This window comes from Alligator sinensis, unplaced genomic scaffold (genome assembly GCF_000455745.1).
Source record: "Alligator sinensis unplaced genomic scaffold, ASM45574v1 scaffold747_1, whole genome shotgun sequence".
NCBI classification, from domain to species: Eukaryota; Metazoa; Chordata; order Crocodylia; family Alligatoridae; genus Alligator; species Alligator sinensis.
The window spans coordinates 914,791-935,055 of NW_005842254.1; the positions used below are offsets into that span (position 1 = coordinate 914,791).

At 40.8% G+C, this 20,265-nt stretch overlaps 1 protein-coding gene across 3 annotated transcripts in view; it reads right to left on the reverse strand.

Moving 5' to 3' along the window:
• The window catches only part of SLC35B3 (solute carrier family 35 member B3), a 38,392-nt gene that overhangs the window by 4,094 nt on the left and 14,033 nt on the right, over nucleotides 1-20,265 (reverse strand). For 2 of the 3 annotated variants that reach the window (XM_006027594.3, XM_006027595.3), the window contains exons 6-8: nucleotides 15,169-15,266; nucleotides 4,724-4,816; nucleotides 2,622-2,733 (exon numbers count right to left, since the gene is read on the reverse strand). In XM_006027594.3, coding sequence (XP_006027656.1) covers nucleotides 2,622-2,733; nucleotides 4,724-4,816; nucleotides 15,169-15,266 — 303 coding nt within the window. The remainder of the gene's footprint in view (nucleotides 1-2,621; nucleotides 2,734-4,723; nucleotides 4,817-15,168; nucleotides 15,267-20,265) is intronic. The other variant, XM_025208837.1, reaches the window with a different exon arrangement.

The window sequence follows — 20,265 nt, forward strand, 5'->3', positions numbered from 1 at the left end:
ATGCAACCATCGTTATTATTTAGATTTGTATCCCTATCCAGAAAGGCTCAGAGCACTTGTATACAACATCTATATTTATACGATATATCTAATAAACTATAGGGGGATTAGGGAAACACCTCAGTGTACAGAGAAATGCATATACATGCAATTTTACTCTCCAGAAGTCTCAATCTATTCTTGTTACGAGTAGGTCTGGTTCTTTAAGAGTTGGCCATGACAAAGAGCACTAATTTAAAAAGGATGTCTTGAAAATGGACAGAAAGAGAACAAAGGTGACAAATCCATGAGTCCGCTAGACTTCTTTTTGTTTCAATGTTGTAGACAACTCAGTAGCTACATGGATAATAAGGTTGTTTTCCCATCTTACTATTCAAAACCAGGGAACTTAACAGGCAAGCAGCTTCTAAGAGAGCTGACTTGCAAAGGCACGATGGAACAGGATAATAATGTTCATTAGATATATAATTTTTGGAGCTAGCTTAACTACATTCAAATACCACTATGTATTTAAATTTTATGACCATCTAAATGATGGTGGCTGAGTGAATACAAATATAAGCCACACTAAAAGAGTACAGATAATCCCTGAGTCATGGTTTTTGTTATGCTTGCCTTTCTAGCCACTCACCTGTTGTAAAACAGTTTAAGCTTTAACAAATTCTGGTAAGTAAATTAAGTGGAATCATCCTCACTAAGGATGTCAGACAAAACACAAATAGAATACACTGATATTTTAGTACTGGAAAAGCTACTCCTCCCCTCTACTTCCCTGTGGCACTGCAAAGTTCATCCATAAACAGATGAAGTTACTTGCTAGTGCAGCACTGAGGCTCTGTGTACTTAATGACTTTAACTTGCAGGTAGATAACAAAACTTGAGTTGACTAAAGATTTCAGGCTCAGCACACTACTATTCCATATAGCTGACTGCCCAACAAGTACAGCTGGACAGATCCTTGATATATTGTTTGGCAAGGGATTCAAAGATGGGTGATCGGAATTCTATCTTGAGGGAAGAAGTGTTGTTGCGGCAGTTTCTCTTTATTCGTGTTGGTATGGGTACCAACCTGTGCATGAAGTAGAAGTTGTACTGGTTGTGCTGCTGGTTCTCTTCGTAAATGGATGCATGTCAGATGTCCACGCAACCGAAAAGCTCACAAGGTACTGCTGACTTGCCTGCAGATCCTTGCAGAGAGAGACAAGATGTCCCCTACGTAATTTTCTTGCAGAGCATTCCTATAGTAATGGGAGTGGCTGCTCTTATTTTAGGCTTCTCCTTTCTCGAGTTCTACAGGATTCTCGTCACCTCTCTTATTCTGTGTATGTGGGGCTGTTAGAAGCATTAGTAATTGGCCTGCTTTCAGAATACTGACAGCAGCCATTGTGCACCTACGTTTCAGAACCAGCTGATTCAGTCAACTGCCACGCTAAGTATCTGACTGAAATTGGGGCATATATAAGGGCTGTCTGGAGCAAAATGCAAGCAATGCTGTCAGGCTAGGAAAGCAACTGGAGGATTAGCCAGCATATAACTGCATCTTTGACATTTGCCAACATAAGTTACAGTCTAGAGATATAATGAAGAGTCTCAGCTGCTGTTACACAATCAAATAGCAGTTCTCTGGGTTTTTAAGAGAGAGCTGCTGGTATGGCATTCAGCTTTGGAATTCATTGTTACTCTCTGTCTGAAACATATTTTTTGCTGACCTACAGGGCATGCTGCAAAGCCCAACAACCTGCATAGACTTTTAAGGTCAGTGGCTGGGACAAACTCAAATTTCAGAAATGATCTTGAGGGATGCTATTATTTTTAAGAAGGGTAATGGACTACTGGATTTATATTTATAAATGCTATTTTTAATGTCTTTCAGGAATGTAATACTATTCTATATTTATATTATTTTACTATAAAAATAAATAATAAAATTCAGAGAACTTAAATATTTAGAACCCTTTATGTTAAGCCCTGACAACAGAAGCATATATTATTATTCCAGTCACCACAACAAGAGTATTCCAGATAAATAAGTGGGACTGAAACAACTAAAAAGACAGTAATTTCCTCTACTCAAAAAGAGCTTACTTTGTATCATGTGTGCAATGTACGTTTAACTTTTTTTTAAACAGAAAGTCAAACATTTGGAGGTTCAGGGCCCCAGCAGAGTTAATCAGGTAAATAATCTAGCAAGGACATTTGTAAAAAAAAATTCCAAAAATCTCTTGAAGGCTAAGATTTTATGCTGCAGAAGCACAACACTACTTTTTTCCTACCTGTGTCCCATTTACATTTTTTTTCCTCACTGCCCCAAACAAATTCTACTTTTTTTTTTTTGGAGTAAATTTCTGAGACAACACTTCTATAAGGGATGTTCTTTAAGGCTTAGGCACCAGGAAAGTTTGTGCAAGTTGCTTTTTCAGGTTGAGACCGTAGGAAAGAAAGAACTATGAGGTTCTCAAATATACTGCAAGAGTCACTGTATAAGAACTCTGGAAAAATCAGTTCTTAGAGTGAAAGAAGAGTTTAAGCAAGAACAATTCTCATAAGCTTTGTTTTAAATGAAAATGTGGGATTACATTATGCTTTTATATTAAAATACTAAATATGCAATTTATTCATACCTGTTACAGCCAGCAGGGCACCGAAGATTTTAATCAAAGCTAGAACAAAGGATATTCCAAAATACCCAGTAAGTGAAAAGAAGAATGCATAACCATAAGTCTGGACTGGATGCTGCAATAACAACAAAAAACCTGTTAGGAAAATGCAAAACAAACCCTGAGGTATTGCAAAATGAAATAAAACTATAGACTTTAATCAACTGCTTGAGCAATAATAAGCTGTACAACAATGCATTCATGCAAAGATTCTTATTTAATCAAGATTAAGAAACAGAAAAAAAATAATGAAATGATGAGCTTCAAAGTCTGGCACTTTTAATAAAATGAATCTACTTTGAACATAAACTACAATTAAAAAACCCATGATTTATGTGCAAGGGTCCATTTCCTGCCCCCACCCCCCACACCTTCAGTACGCAGCCACATGGGCAACCCCGCTTCCACTGCTGCAGTGCATGTCAGTGCACCCAAACCCTTTTCCCCCTTCCCTGCTGCAGCACGCAGCCTACACCTCACTCTCAGCTCCTTGTGCTGTGTTGAATCACCTCATCCTGCTCCATAGAGTGGGTGCAGAAAACAGAAGCCAGAAGAGGGAGAGGGAGCCCAGAGACTATAGCTGCCTTTGCAGCCTGAATGATGGGGGTTACCAGTAGCCAGGCAGGAGCCCAGGGACTGCAACTTAATTCTTTATGGGTCATATATAGCCCACGGACAGCTGTGAAGTAAAACAGAACTTATCTTAACTTGAAATTCAATCATAGATTCATAGACATTAGGGCTGGAAGGGACCTCAGAAGATCTTCAAGTCCAGCCTCCTACCCCAGGGGCAGGAAGTCAGCAGGGGTCATAGGATCCCAGCAAGATAAACATCCAAATGCCTCTTGAAGGTGTTCAAGGTAGGTGCTGGAACCACCTCTGGCGGCAGTCTATTCCAAACCTTGGGGGCTCGGACAGTAAAGAAGTTCTTTCTTATGTCCAGTCTGAAACGATCATGGAGGAGTTTGTGCCTGTTCGATCTTGTCCTCCCTTGGGGCACTCTGGTGAACCGATGTTCCCCCAGATCCTGGTGAACACCCCTGATAAACTTATAGGCAGTCACCAGATCACCCCTGAGCCTTCACTTTTTCAGGCTGAACAGTCCCATAGCTCTCAGCCTCTCATCATAAGGTCTGTTTTCCTGACCTCTGATCATGTGTGTGGCTCTCCTCTGCACCCTCTCAAGCTTCTCCAAATCCATTTTGAACTGTGGAGCCCAAAACTGGACGCAGTACTCCAGCTGCAGCCTCACCAAGGCCGAGTACAACAGGAGAATGACGTCCTGGGATTTACTTGAGAAGCATCTATAGATACAAGCCAGCGTTTTGCTCACTTTGCTAGCTGCAGCATCACACTGAAGGCTCACGTTCATCTTGTGGTCAATCATGACACCCAAGTCCCTTTTGTTCATAGCGCTAGCCAGCGTAGCACTGCCAAACGTATAAGCATACTGTGGGTTTTAGTTCCCAAGGTGGAGAACCTTGCATTTTTTGGTGTTAAACACCATCAGGTTCTCGTCTGCCCATTTGCTGAGCCTGTCAAAGTCAGCCTGTATCGCCCTCCTGTCCTCAGGTGTGGATGTTTTACCCCAAAGTTTGGTGTCATCAGTGAACTTGGCCAGTCTGCTTCTGATGCCAATGGCCACTGCATTCATGAAGATGTTGAATAATATAGGCCCAAGGACAGAGCCTTGAGGGACCCCACTGGTCACAGTGCACCATGATGATTGACTTCCATCAACTACCACCCTCTGGGTTCGACCACGGAGCCAATTCCCCAGCCAGCGGACTGTGGTGAAGCCGAGGCTGCAGTTGGCCAGTTTTACTAAAAGGTGATCGTGGGATACCAGATCGAAGGCTGTTCATCTCTCTGTTCATACCTTAACTCATACAGTTTTTTTCTGTATGCCTACTCAGGAAGTCAGGTTAAGGGAATGGTAAGACATTCCAAACTATACTAAGGATAGACTTACCAATGAGGAATCACCAAGAAGTACATAAAATGTTACTATTTCCTTAAAACAGAAGACTAGTTAGACTAGTGCTAATAATAAAACCAGTATTTACCTTCGAGCAAAATGTTATTGCAGGACTTAATCCACCAATGCATATCAATCCCAATAAAATGTACACAAAACCTATTGAATAGGAATACAAAACCTGGAATAGTTAAAATAAGAAAAAAAGTTACCAAACAGAAGTAGAAAATGAGATGCTTCCGAATACATGACCAAATTAACAATTTATGTTAGTTGAATCTGTTGTACAACACCCTCAGAGAAGAGAGTTCAGTAAAGAGTACATAAAAAGCAAAATTGTGGAAATGGAATTCTATTCTACTTATAACTGTATATAAAAAAGAAATCATTCATATTTAGTCAGTTATTAACTGGTCAGAGAGGCCAGTTCTGATCACGAAAGACGCTTCAAATTCAGGATTTCATTACTTAAATAAAATGTCACAATCCTAGATCAAAACGCATACAGCAGCATGTGTTTAATAACAGGGCTCTATGAAAATCGACTTCTAAAAAACCTCTACATTATAATAAATTTGCAAAAAGTCATGAAATCATTCATTAGGAAATGCTAGAATTAGGGCTGCCTATGCTAGCTTAATTCAGATCCCATGTGTGCATGCATTATAATGCAGTCTATAATTACATAAGCAAATACCATTTTTTCCTCCTAACAGGACCCCTGATTCTTTCAGTGGTAAAAATAGATGGTACTCACTGGACATGTCTAGACTTGCATTTATGCTGGCTTAAATTTACTGCGCAGTAAGTGGGAATAGGCTGATGTCTACATTTGCAGGCATTAAAGTGCATTAATATTGTGTGTGGATTGACTTGGGACTAAAGTGAGACCCAAGCCAGTCCCCACACAGGGTGATTGTGCAATAAAGTGTTTACATGTGCATTACTGTGCAGTAACTAATCTGGCATAAATTTGATACCATCATGATGCAGGTTTCAAATTTATGCTCAAGTTGGCGTAAATTGTCAGTTTTACTGTGCATTACAGGGATGTATGTATAGATCTGCACCCATACTGTGCAGTAATTTAGGCTACTACGCAGTAAACATGCGTTTTCAAAACTGTACCCTCCTCAGTGGTACTGACATAATCCAAAGTCTGCATCTAATGGAGAACTACTGCTTAACTTAGGGGTTTTTCTACCTTATTCTGCAATAAAACCTTAGTTATATACAGGAATAAATTAAATTATTTTCAGGACAGCCCTGCAGGGACATTTTAATCCCCTTTGTATAGATATAGAGTTAAGGCACAGAGATTGTAATGCCAGGATTTTCAAAAGTACCCAATAATTTTGGATGGCCACTTTATGACGCCGAGGCCCAGAATGAAAGATTTTACACCATCCAGCTCAAGTCTTGAAGAACTGTTAATGCTAAAAGGTGGGTGGGTCCTCCTTCTTACTGGTTTTTTGGTTTCCATCTTAAGGGTAAGATAATGGGTAACAAAAGTTCCATATTTACTCAAATATAAGATGATCCTGGTTACAAGACAACCTCCCAATAATTGGGTCTATATATGGAAAATGTATAAATTTGTTATATTTTCCAGGTATGGAATCTAGTTATTGGAGTTTTGCCTTGATTTCCACCCCCTTCGTGTGTCCCCCCCACCTCACTTCTTTCCCGTGCAGCTCCTTTCTTATTGTTAAACCCTGCTCTATCTGAGCACATGGAAGCGAGAGCAAATTTGAAAACACTACTCTAGAAATAAACACACTTGCATATAGGGCAATTATTACAGATACTCACAGACTTAGTTTCTCCAGAATCACTTCAGTTTATGTCTTTTGAAACTGCTACAAGTTTTAGCTCACAAAGTCCGTAAACACACTTTTAAGCAGCACATTTGTATCCACTTGCAGAGAGAGCAAACTATGCATGATATTAGTCCAAGGCCAAAAGGCTCATGATTTACCATACAGTTCACTGGGTTGAGTCCCAGCAGAGACGTTTCAAGTCCTGGCGACCCCACAATACAGTACTGTTCAGTAGGTGTGTACTTGATACCCTCCACAAAGGATCCATGTGTTAATTAGCCCCCTACTCAAGATGGGACCCAAGTGTTCTTGTCAAGAGAGTCCTGGGATCCTCCAAAAACATATATGCAGATGAGGTGCGGGGTAACTTGGTTTGGCTCCACCTCCACCTTATGGAGGATGGGGACACACCAATCATGTGGGACAAGCTAAGATGGGGGGGGGGGGAAGGCAACAAAGGGATTCTGGGTAAACTGTTTGGGGCCCCATTCAGTGACGTTTGCCAGACATTTAAGGCGGGTTAAAAACCAGGACTCATTGGAAATGGGAAAGAAAGGTGCAGGTCAGGTGTGGGAGTAAAGGGGAAGTTGAAATGTATTCAGTGAAGTGGCTCACCAGGAATTGAAAAAGAATCCATACTGAGGAGGACTGAGTGCAATGGCTATTACCATATATCTTATTCAGATAGGTTATACTACGACTAATATCATGCAAGGATTTTCTTAACCGATACTGATAGCCGATTATTAACCAGCCATATTGGCCAATACCAGTCCGATAATCAATATTTAGTGATAAAACTCATCAAATGAGCTTTAGTTCAAGTGCCCCCACTGCCACTTCTAAGCGTGGAGACCAATACACGGCAACACTTTAATTAGAGCACATTCCTCCCCCTCACCCCCACCCCCACCAAGCACACGTATAAGTGTCCTGTGCCAGTTGCAGCCCCTGCCCTTCAACCTCAGCCTGGGGACAGCTGACTGAGTCTGAGGCTGCCCAGGGCTGGGTGGTCTATGGGCACTTTAATCAGAACGGCTCTCAAAGTCGCTTTAAATTAAAGCGCCACTGCCCCACTTTCCGGAGACTTCCTTCCCGCCAGGGGAAGGACCCTGCAGCACAGTGGGGAGCAGGGGCAGCCCTGGCCCCAGCCAGACTCTGCCTCCAGCCCCTGGGGTGCAGACTCCTAGGCCCTGCGAGTTAAGTCATGCTGGCCCGGGGCAGGCCGCTCAGGTCCACCTGCTGCTCCCTGCCCTAGTCACATCTGAGGCTCTTGGTGCCTTTTATAGCGCCCACCTCGGCCCCAGCCCGCAGTCTGTGCCACGCCAGCACCCATAACACCACAGCAGCTGCTTCGCTCCAGCCCAGCTTGGCCCGCCGGTGAGGGAATGGGGGTGTATTCGAGGTCACCTTGGGTTCCCTCCTGCAAGCCAGGTTTCTGGGGGCCCCGGCGTAATTAATTAATCGGAGAACGTTATTCGGTGCAATGGCCAAGAAAAACTGATAGCCGATGTTAATTTTCCTTTTATTGATGCCAATCCGATATGCAACCAATATAATTGGTGCACCTATAGGCACATAGGCCATGTCTTTTATAGTCTTGCTTAGTGTTGGCTGCATTTAATCAGTTTTATAGCTGGTTTCCATTACTGAGCACATGTTGCTTTTGGTAGCAGTTTAATAATAGACACAGTGCATTTAAGTGAGGTTTTCTTGTATGCGAATGTAAGATGGAGGGCCTCCCCCCGAAGTTGGGGGGGTGGAGGGGGAAAACTTGTCTATATGCATTTGTGGATTTTCATAATTTAAGAGGCTGTAATAGAATCACATTTACATGCTTAACTTTGCTGACTCAAGGCCTTGACTCAGAATACTTCGTATTTTAAAAGCACTGTATGTACATTTAAAGCAGAACTCCTATTGACCAACATTTGCAGCTGTGAGGAACTAGCACGCCTCCACAATGTCAATTTTAACCACAAAACCATTCCTTTTTCTTTCCAAAGTGTCTTGTCTGATTCACTATTTTCCAACTGCTGCAAAATAACAAGGGTCCTGCATACAATAGCTCCTTTGACTATATACCCTAAATATATTCCTATAGCATTGTTCATAGTTTGCACTAAATGAGAGAGGGGTCCTGCTGGGGTAGGGGGGAGAGAAGGAACAGTATGTAGTCCTGTAATTAAAATAATTTTATTACGGTGCAATATGAAGGAGTGAATCAGGCTTATACAAACAACTTTAATTCTGGCATTTCTTAACTTTTAATTGTTCAAGAACATAAAGATTGCACGCTTTTAACACAATTTTGTATGCAATCTCTTAAATTGTTCAATATTTAAATCCTGGGAAACAAACAAACAAATACCATCATATAAAGCCACCCTACCCCTCCCCAACTTGCCAAGTTGTTAGCAGGGTTTGTTTGTATCTTTAGAGACTAAGCTGTAGCAAAAGACTGCTGCCTTTTATATGGACTTGCTACAAAAGATGAATGGATGTACATATTGTCAATGGATTTCACACTTATTTGTAGTCAAGAGTGCTTAGATATGTGAATGTAAAATTTAATTCCAGGTTCTGGAAAACCGTGTTTTCTTGTAGTTACAGATCCTTCTGCCATTATCCCTCCTGGTCCCTTTCTACTAGGGTACTGTTTCTAGGCTCAGTCTGGGACTTCCTCCACCCCTTTTTGTTCTCCCTAGCCCCTTTTTCTATCCCGCTGTGCTTCTGCCCCTTTCAATTCCAGCTCCTCAATGCTTAGCTCATTTGCATACCACCTGTTCAAGTCAGGTTGCATCCTTGTTCTCCTGAGATGCCCACAGAAGGAGCAGTCTCTTGGGCACTCTCAGTCTCCCTTTTCTCCATTCCAGTGCCCAGAATTTGAATGGCCTCTTTCTGCTGTCAAGAATCACTGTAGCATGTCTTGTTCAGGTCCTGAAGCTTTGGGTACATCAGGGGTATCAATCTGGCTTGTCATCCCCAGGCTAGACCTGAACTGTGGGGCTCCTCAGAGGGCTATGCCACTACCAAAATGAGTTTTTAAAGGAACTCTGTACCCAGGAATTCACCAACAGGGCAAGTGGCAGCAAGGGTTGCTGAGTTGCTGTGTCCAGGAGTCCTACTGGCCAGCCGACACATATATATGCCCCCCTTGGATAGCGCATGTGGAGTCCAGACTCAGACAGGACCTTTATGGAACTGTCTCAGATCACATGGAATTTTCTGAAAATTTAGTTAGCAAACTTTAATATGCTTACTAACCATGTGCAAACTGAGTTTAAGAGATTTGTACCTTGACTAAACATTGGTATCTTTTCCCAGGAACAAAAATGCACAATCTCTGACAAAGGGACCATTCCCTACTAAATCCAAAGTCCTTGCTTTGTGAGACAGTCTCTTAGCAAAGTTACTGTAAATTCTTTTGTAACATGGGAAAAACAATGTGTTTCCCTTATCCTGTTCTTGGGAACAGCTAAACCACATTGCCGACACTTTCCAAAAACATTCAGCCACAGGCAGACATACAGCACAGAAAATTTCAGGCTGAGCTTGGTAATCCTGAAAACAGGATTTTATAATAGTAAGTGTCAGGCAATTCTAGTTGTGACACCACTATCTACACTGGTTATGCTTAAAGAAGCCAATGAAGCGGGGGGAAAAGTAGTTTTAACTTACAAAATATACACAGCAAGGAAAGTAAGGAGCATAAAAATTAGAATGGCAAGATCATACAGTATGATAATTAACAATTTAAATTAAACTCCTCAGAGACAACATATTATACATACACACACACACACACACACACATATACATGCGTATGTGTATATATGCATGTGTATATGTGTAATGTGTGAATATATTTTAGAGTTATCCAATTATATACCTAAGAAAGCAAATATTTATCCTAATTTACCCTAGCATCTATGAATCTATAACTTTGCAGTCTACTAGGAAAAAGAGATCAAACTGATACATCGGTGCACATTGGATTGGCACTGTTATACAGAAAATTGATTGTATAGGAAATTGGCCAGATGTGGCTGATAATTTTGCAGATAAATGCCTGTGCACACACATAGCCATAGTGCAGCATGTAGTCAGTGAGGAGCACAGCTCAGCAGTTTGGAGAGCTGCATGCAGCTAGTAAGTCTGGTGTGGGGGGAGGGGAAGGGGGAGGCAAGAGAAGGGACGTGGTGGGGCAGATCAAGGCCCCTGTGGTGAGGGAGGAGTGGAGCTGGAGCAAGTGCTGCCCAGCCAGGGTGGGGCGGGTGTGGGACAGAGCCACCCCTTATCCGGGAGGGCACGGGGGGTGGGGGGAAGTGCCCCCAGACCTGTGGGACAGGCTAGGACTGGGGCTGCATGGGGCTCTTCCTGGCTGGCTCTCTGCAGATCCGAGGGCACACGGCCCCTGCATACCCTCCCGGATGAGCAGCGGGAGCCACCAGATGAGCAGGCGAGTGCCGGACCAGGAGCTCTTGGACGAGCAGCACGCAGTGGCAGGGGGTGGACCCCTCCCAACGCTTCCCCTCCCTCCCCTCGGATGAGCTGCAGCTCCATCCCATACCTGGTCCACCCTGGCTGGACAGCACTTGCCCCAGCTCAACTCCTCCCTCACCGCAGGGGCCTTGATCTGCACACCCCATGCCCCTTCCTTCTCCCCTCCCCTTCCGCCACACCAGACTTACCAGCTGCACTCAGCTCTTCAAGCTGATGGGCTGGTATCGGAAATCGGATTGGTATTGGCTGATATGCCTCTTTAAAAATCATCTATTGGTATCTGTCCCAAAAATTTCTATTGGTGCACCCCTAGTATTAATTTCACTAGATGAAGGAAACCATCTTAAAAAGAAAATTCTAAAAGCATATTTAAAACTTTCTCATTTTGTTTTACAGATTAATGAATTAGTCAACAATTCATATTTTTAACCAGACATCATCATCATTATTATTATTAACTGAATTCACTTCATAGTTTCACTTCACTAGTCTAAGACAAGGGTGCTAAACTCCTGGTTCGTGCGCTACATTGGCCCATAGTGCTGTGTCATCCAGCCAACAGGGATCTTCACAGGTCTGGAAGTTTGGAAGCAGGGAAGCAGTAGCATTACTATGTTGCTGCCTAGTTTTTTGACCATAAAGAACCCCAGGCCCCATGGGCTGGATGTGGCATCCTATCCTAGTGCGCAGGGCTGGGCCCCTGGGATCCAATCCCAGTGAGTGGGGGGATAGCATCAACCCCCTGGGATCCAAATCCAGCACAAAGTGGGTAAGAGCAGGCAGTGCTGGGCCCCAGTGCCAATCCAGCCTGCAGACCATCCCTGTGCCACTCAGCTAGCTGACAGTGCCAAAAGGTTGCACACCACAGGTCTAAGACATTTGTTACTTTGATTAGTTGCAGATTCTCTTGCTAAAATTTGCCTGTATCTCTAGTAATTTTTTCTCTTCCTATAACATTCTTCTTATGAGGCAACGAGATAGTAAGTGTATGTAATGATAAAGTAATCAAACTTATTTAGTTTTTAGCAATGCTCTGCATCTAGGCTCATTCCTCCAATCATGTCAGTATTTAGGAGGACAAGGATCTTAAAAGTAGCCAATTACTGGGTTAAAAAAAAAAAATCACAAAGAGCTTCTGGGCTTCTCATGGATTTTGAAATCCCATACTGTTCATTATTAGAAGACACTTAATTTTACAAGCTCTGATTATTTTCTAAAGTAATTTCTAATGGGGTTAGTCACAGTGCCTCTGTTCTACACTGAGGACAAACTACTAAATTCTGATTAGGTGAAATTTTAATGGATGTGTGTCTGTTGATATTTGTAGATAGACAAAAAGTTTTAGAGAAGTTCATATGAGTTCTCTAATAGCCCTAAAATTTTCAGCTGCATCTTCTGGTTCTTTTAATCTTTGGGCTATCTAAGATTAATATCTTTAATATTATTGTCAATCTTTAGGGATTGACATCCATGTTTTTCAAGGCAATCATTAAGACTTACCACTTCTTAGAAACTAACAATTTTGCCATTTGGCTTTTTTTTTTTTAAAGCATTGGTGCTCTTGTGTTTTCACTAGCTGCAGTTATTTTTATGAGCCTTTTATAAGCTTCTTACATAAAAAAGTTAATTGATTTTAAATCAATGCAAATCAAGCCCATTAGGATTCTGTCTGCCTTTTTATCAGCAATTTGAGATAAAGCTACCAAACTACAACAAACATTACAAAGCTCATCTGTCTATATACAAACCTTTATTGGCATGGTTTCCCACACCATTTAGGACCGGGGTGGGCAATTATTTTGTCTGCAGAGCTACCTAACAAGTTTGGGTAAGCTGTCGAGGACAGAAGGGGTAGCTCTGCCCCTTCACAGGTGCCCTGCTCCCTAGTCACCACCTTGGGACTAGAAGTTCCGCCCCCTAACCCCTGACCTTTGCCACCAGACGTATTCCTTTCGGGAAGGGGGTTTGCCATCTTGGAACTGGAAAAAGAACAAATTATATACTAACAATCAAACATCTACAATGACATATTTTAACATTATTTCAAAAAATATTTTTGTCCTGAATTGTGTGTTTGCGTTGTGTATATAGAAATGATTGCATAATAGTTCAAAATGAAGTCTTACTCTTGTATATAGTGAGGGGAAGAGGTGTGGGGGGCATGTGGAGAGACAGGGTGGCTAGGGAGTGTGTGTGTGGGGGGAGCTGGGAAGGGGGGCCCTACAAATACACTCCCCCGCATTGCACATAGTCCCTGCTGCTAGCAGCAGCAGGCACAGCCCCACCCCGGCAGTGTGCGGTCTTGACATGCCCCAGGACTACATGTGGCCAGGCTGCTGGCTCCATTGCACCGGGTTCACATGCCTGAACCCTATGTGATGAAGCTAGCAATACAGGTCATACGGCTTGGCCAGGGCAGCAGGAAGAGGGGTGGAGCTGGCCTGGATCCATAGTGTAGAGCTCCCCGCCATTCCCCAGGACCTGTGTGTAGCAATGAGTGGAGGCAGGCTGCCAGCTCCATTGTGTGGGGCTTGCCCCATGAGGTGAGTGGCCCAGGAGGAGAACCCAAGAACTATATGCAAGCCCTGTGCCCACGCCAGCCCAAGCTCCGTGCTCCTGCTGTCCCACCCTGGGTCCCACTGGCTCTGGACCATCGGCAAGGGTCCCGCACTTCTACCCAGCTGCTGCATTCACTCCTGCCCACTGCCAACACCACTCCCCCCACCAGCATGTCGCTTTATATTAGTTTACATTTATTTTCCTGAGTACTGTTTACTGGGCTTTCAACTGTTATGAACCAGACAGGAAGTCTGCTTAGTCCCCTTCTGCAAGGCAACTAGATGCCTTGATGCATTTGAAAAAAAAATTCAAAGGACCTTCTCCATGTTGATATACATGTGTTGCACCAAGTTTTCATTTTTGATTTATGTTTCAATAAAAAGTTTGATTTCAGTTAGAGAACACATATTAAGTTCCAAATATAAGAAACTCTCACTTTTAAGAAAACCTCAAGATACTTTGTATGTTTAATACAGTATGTTACTAAATCTGTGAAACAAGATTTTTTGAAAGCCATGCATTTTGAAAGCCATGGAGATTTTCACATAATGCCCCAAGTCCTCCACCACAGAAGCCAACAGTTTTGCCATTGACATTGAAGGGAGCAAATACAAGTTCACTTACAAATCTAAGTCTGATGGCATTCCAGCAATTGATGGGGAAATGAGGCAGAGGAAAGATACCATAAAACATTGGGGCCCAACCTTTCTGGCAGGTATACCACAAATTACCCCTGCAACCTCTGGGTGCCACTCCAATCCCTTTCCTTATCTACTGCTCTGCTTCCTTGCTTCCTGCCCCATCTGTTGACACGCTGCCTGTCACTTTCCTAGTCTTCACTTGCCACACCCAGAGGCTGCCTGTGCCACTTCGGGCATGCATGCTACAGGATGGCCACCCTTGCGATAAAACAGCACAATGCACCTAACGTAGAGGACCATGCCATATTTTATTAAAACTAAAGTACATGATCTTATTGAATAGACATTGATTTCAGACGTGTAGGATGGGTGTATAATCAAATACCATAATTTCTTGCATACAGGCCCCTGAATAAGATATGCATTTTGTTTTTCAAAGGCAGAAGGCAGGCAAAAAAAAAATAGAAATTTCTTGTAATAAGCAACTGAGTAACAACAGCTAGGTAGGTCTCTGTGGATTGTGTACAAACTTTATGTTTGCTTTTGTCTGGTAAGTGGCAAAAATTGCTTGTACCATATTTCTTGGATACAATGCATACTCCATTTCCAACAGTTGTTTTTGGACAATAGGTGTTGTATGCAAGAAAATACAGTAAAATACATCCACATTTATGTAAATATTCAGTGCAATTAGGGAGAAGCAAATATTGCAACCTCAAAAATATTATTTGATCGTAAAAATATAGACAAATGTGTGCCTTTAAGGGTCAAAAAAGGAGCAGTGCATCAAATGCACATTCTTTTTATATGCAAGGCAAAAATGAGTAATTTTTCTTTGTCATCACATTTTTTGTATCTTGACTTAACAAGGATTAAAATGGTAAGAAATTCTAATTTCATATCTATCCAAGCCTTTGCTTCCATTCAGTTAGTTCTATTACAGTTTGATTGTCAACGTCATAATATAGCCAGTGTGACAGAACACTAAATTAAAGTCAGGTATTTACCATTTCTGAATTGGAACCATTGTGCAACTTCATAGCTTTTTCCTGTACATTTCCTATAACGGCATCTGCACAGAGGGCAAGGGATATAAGGACCACACCTTCAAGAAAGTAAAGAGGGGAGAAAACTGTTCAGAGTGCTGATTTACTAAACATGCAGAACAGTAACAAAGTGCCACTTCAAATTTGCCCGCATAAATCTTGAACTGCAGGGGGTATCATTTTAAAAATGCTAGCTAAAACTATATCCATTAGAAGTTATTTTAATTTTGCTTTTCTTGTACTGGCATATAGGAAACTGTTTAATTTACAATTCCAATAGGAAGGTAAATAATAGTGAATTGTCCAGCAGTGACCAATCATCAGGAGTTAGTAGCAAAGGGAAGCAGAGAGAGGGGCAGTCACTGGCAAAGAACTGGAACAATGGCGAGTTATCCAATGTGGAAATTAACCAAAGTTTACTGGATGCTTCTTATATAAAAAAATCCATCATAATTCTTCCCTTTCGCCACAAAAAATTTGATGGGGGCACTTATCCCACAGTTAAACACAAATAATTTGAATTAGATGAACTATTTCCCATGCACTATGGTACCTTATAGGAGTTTGTATTTTTTTTGGAAAAAAAAAAGTCTTTGCCTTATTAAAATGCTTTGAAGTTTTATTCCATGCTAAGTTTGTGAACAATTCACCTCACCTTTAAAGAAAAAAAAACCTGTTTTCTAATCTGTTATTTAAGTCTAAGACTAAATGGACAAAATGATATCTCAATATCCCAATTCAAATATTTTGATATTTAAAAATCTGCCCAGCCAAACACCTTTACTGTAACATTAATAAAGCTAATAATTCTCTGTACAGGAAGACTAGAGGGGACAAGAGTGGGCATGGAACCCATCATCTCCTATTGCTCCAGGCAGTGTTCCTAATACTGACTAGTGCTGCCAGTAGCCTAGATAAAAATTTCTTTTGTTGGTTGCTGCACAGATGTAGCAAAATGTACCCTTTCTATATGTGGTCTCCCCTCTTTTAAAAAGCACAATACTTCCAATCACAGCTGCTTGAGAAAACTAACTTCCAACTTCCCAGTATGACAATGCCAACAGCAATTGCTGAGCTCTAAGTATCTATTCTATTTTAAAAATTAATTTCCTTCCTAGTTACAAATACAAAAGTGCACTGGCAAATGCCACTTTGTTTCCTTTGCTGACAAGAGCAGTGGATGAACGGATTCTTGAGTGAGGTATATTTCATTAAGCCAATGTGTTTCTCTTGCACAACAATGCTGCCCCTGGATTCCACTAGTACTAAGGAGCCTTAAATCTAATTTACAAAATTCTGCATGGCACAATTTTTCATCAAGCTGATGCTTTAAACCACTCAGGTTTTCTGTTTTTAACATTTGTATCAGACAGCAAAGATTACTTGTTCTGTTTAACCTCACAGCACAGTTTTGCTTCCTTAGGCAAAATTGTGACATGTAAATAGATTTGCCCTTGACAATGTGCACGTTTAAAGAATTCTGATTAAATCATGCGAGTAAAGAAATGCTTCCGCTAGAATCATACAAGTTTGTGTGTAAATGCTTTCAATGTATTTATGAATATGAGCCACTAGAAGGAAATCTGATGTTATTTGGTGACTAGCAACTAGACAGTATCATAAGGCAAGTGAATTCCTAGGAATTTGTCATTTTGGAGTTACAATCCAGAGTAAAAAGTTAATGTTGTTTTGAAAGGCTCAATATGTTTAAGTCTGTAGCCAGGTTTTCTTTTCACTATCCTAGAATATATTTCAAATGTCAATTTACTTTCTGCTTCCTATGGACATCTTCACTGCAGTTTTCTTCAGGGTGTCATCAGGAGTCATGGAATAAAACTACACAGAACTATTAAAGGACAAGGTAATATTACCTTATATAGTAAGCACTCTTTAGAAATGTCACACTTAAATTGGGAATACAATGACAGCAGTACATATACTCCTGTAAGCCAGCTTCAAGCGTGCTTCTTAGGTAATGTACTAAGCTGCCTTCTACCTCCATCATTTGGCTACTAAAATAAAAGACTTAACTTCTACACCCTCTCCCCTCTCTGAAACACTAAATAGGTATGATGGGAATACGATTGGATAAATAAGTAGGATGGGAATCAAGGAAAAGATATAACTTGCCCAGGATTACAGAAAGTGAGTACCAGAACCAGGAAGAGAACTTGGACCTAGTCTTTTGATGTGAAACAGTCTTTCAAACTCCAGTTTTGTGACCTATTATATTCTGGGTATCAATACATCTTTGGTTGAAATAGATCCAAGGCATGTTAAAAACAAAAAGGTAATACTGTTTGTAGTGCTATAGCAACAATTTTCAAACACTAGTATCTATAGATGATTTTCTCACTCAATTATTGATTTTGGCATCAACATAGTCCCAGTTCCTTCAGTTTGCAACATCTTTCCAACCAAATTAAAAAAAACCCGTAAGAAATGTTTAAATGTGTGGACTATTTAAATTTTGCATTTTTACATTTAAAACCCATTCTGAAAACAGAAGGAATAATATGCACCTTGATATGGAGTTACATTTGGGCACACTTATTTAGTAGGCACCAAAAGTCATACCATCCTCACATCATACCCATTTCTCTCATTCAACTACACATCCAGTCATGTGTGATGCTGACTAAAATGTACATTAAATATATGCACTAGATCCTATAATTCAGATGTGAAATAGTAATGTTTTCCAGCTCTAATACACACAAATAAAACTATTAAAAAGGCAACATAGCAAAATCATGAACAGAGCTAAACAAATATTTGCATTCAGACACTTCATAAAATAAACTGGTATACTAACAAGGAAATATTGCCAATGTAAAAACACTGTCAAATATTTAAAAGCATTAATTTATTAGAATAGTTACAAGAAAGACTTCATAATTTGTACCAGGTTAGAAACTTATGCTCAATCACAAACCCCTCCCCCTCCTCCCCCCCAATATAAGGGAGACCTTTTAAAGTCTGAAAACTATTAAATAAAATTTAAAACAATTAAAGAATTATTACATCCTTTCTAGCAGTGTTTGGTTACTATTAAATGTGAATATTACTGAAGACCAAAAAGAGGTCTAAAACAAATAGTAAAAGTGGTGACAAATATAAATGAAAAAAGGGTTCCAAAAGCAGTCATGACAGGGTGGCAGCATACCAAGTCCTAAACTTTCTGCATTACATTATTTTTTAAAATCAGTCTCCACTGCTTCATCTTTCACTTTTGTCATCAAATTCATGAGTACCTACCACTTGTTCCTCTTCATCCAAATATTTACTCAATTCTTTATCAGCCCTTTTCTTTTCCAACCCTAAATTGTGACATGGTTCTCAGCACTACATTTCTGGCTTCTGAATGGACAGTTTCCCAAAATGACAACTAGGTTGTTCTGCACATTTTGGAACACACAGAAATGTTGAAAAAAAAACTTCTTCCAATGTAGCTAGAATGCAACGGACACAACTCTTTCCATGATAATGAAACAATCTAATTTGATACTGTTGCTGGGACTGCATTCTGCACTGTTTTACAAAACAACACTTGCTTCTTGCTTTACAATTTGCTGTTTTTGCCAGAACTTCTCACTTGTTTCCACATAATTTATAATTTGCACTAGACAGTACAAGGTCATCATCTGAATCCAGGGTACTTTGCAAAAAGGGTGCTGTAGAAGCATGGTTCAAGAAGCCAAGCAGCATTGTGCAGGGGAGCGGTTACTTGATTTATCTTGGAGTTTTCCTCAATTTTTTCCTCTTCAGCTTTCATAAGGACTTTACTCACCATTCTCACAAATTTGGGTTTTTTTCTGCTTAGACCATCACTCTTGGGTTCAAACAACAGAGAATTATCACTCTCCATATTCTGAATGGGCTCTGTATGGTTTCAAGCAACAAAATGAATTTTGAGTTTTGCATCCAAAAGACACTGGAGTTAAGCTATGCAGGTTCAGAAGTCATGTGCTTGGTGCTCTTTGACCTACAGGTGAAACCACTCACTGGCCTACTTTGTATTGCCATAGGGGACTTGGAGAAGTTGCTCTCCCAGGCAGCCAAATCAGGAAGCCCCAAGTGACCAGCTGGTTCATCAGATAGGGTGGGACTGCTAGTTAAAGGCTGGTAGGTTTGGCCAGCTGGGCAATTAGTCTGGGCTGGGGTACCTGTTAGGACCCCTGATGGCCAGTCGCTACAGAAATAACTTTCTGTGGACCAGATTTGCCAATTATATTGGGCTATGAAGTGATGCTCAGTTGTTCACTAGAATGCAAAACTCAGTGTTTGTCAGTTGTTATGAAATTGACACTGTTCCATCAAGATACCAGAGACAACCGAGGAACTTATGCATTCACATCACCAACTCTGCTCTTTATTTCATTTCTCCCACTTTAAGATACAGAAGGCTTCCTTCAAATTGTTTTCTACTTGGAACTTTGTAAATTGGATGTATAGAAGCACTTAATGTTTTCAAGTACACAAAATGGTGTACTTCTGGAATGGGTACCAGAATATGGTGACGTCTATTTTCTGGTCATTGGGCATTTTGTCTAAAAACTTAATACCCAATTTGAAGAACAAGCGAAGACCTTCCAGGAGTGAAAAGTTTTGAGACTGACACACACAAAATAGCAAAATTAGAAAATGTAATGTATTAGAAAATGAAAAAATAATTGTGCTAAATTCCACTTTTATTCTCTTTAAGATCCCATGCTTTGGGATGATGATGCCAAAAAAAGTTGAAGGATCATGCAAAGAAAAATGTTGAGGCATATGAGTTTCCCTTTCATATGGTGTGACTGAAATAATCTAATCTTTGACAGCAGCTAGATACCTATCAGAAAAATTCGACCAATAGTTCTCCATTCTAACTGTATGCTATCTACTCAGAAGAACAGAACTTGCACTTCGCTTTAACAGTTTTTTCATATTCACTTCTAGTAATCAATTTCCACACAGATTACTTTGGCTTTTCCTGACTCTTCCTAGTCTATTAATGCCTTATTATCTCACAATCCAGAGGCTTGTATTCAAGCATCCCACAACCTAGCTAGGTCT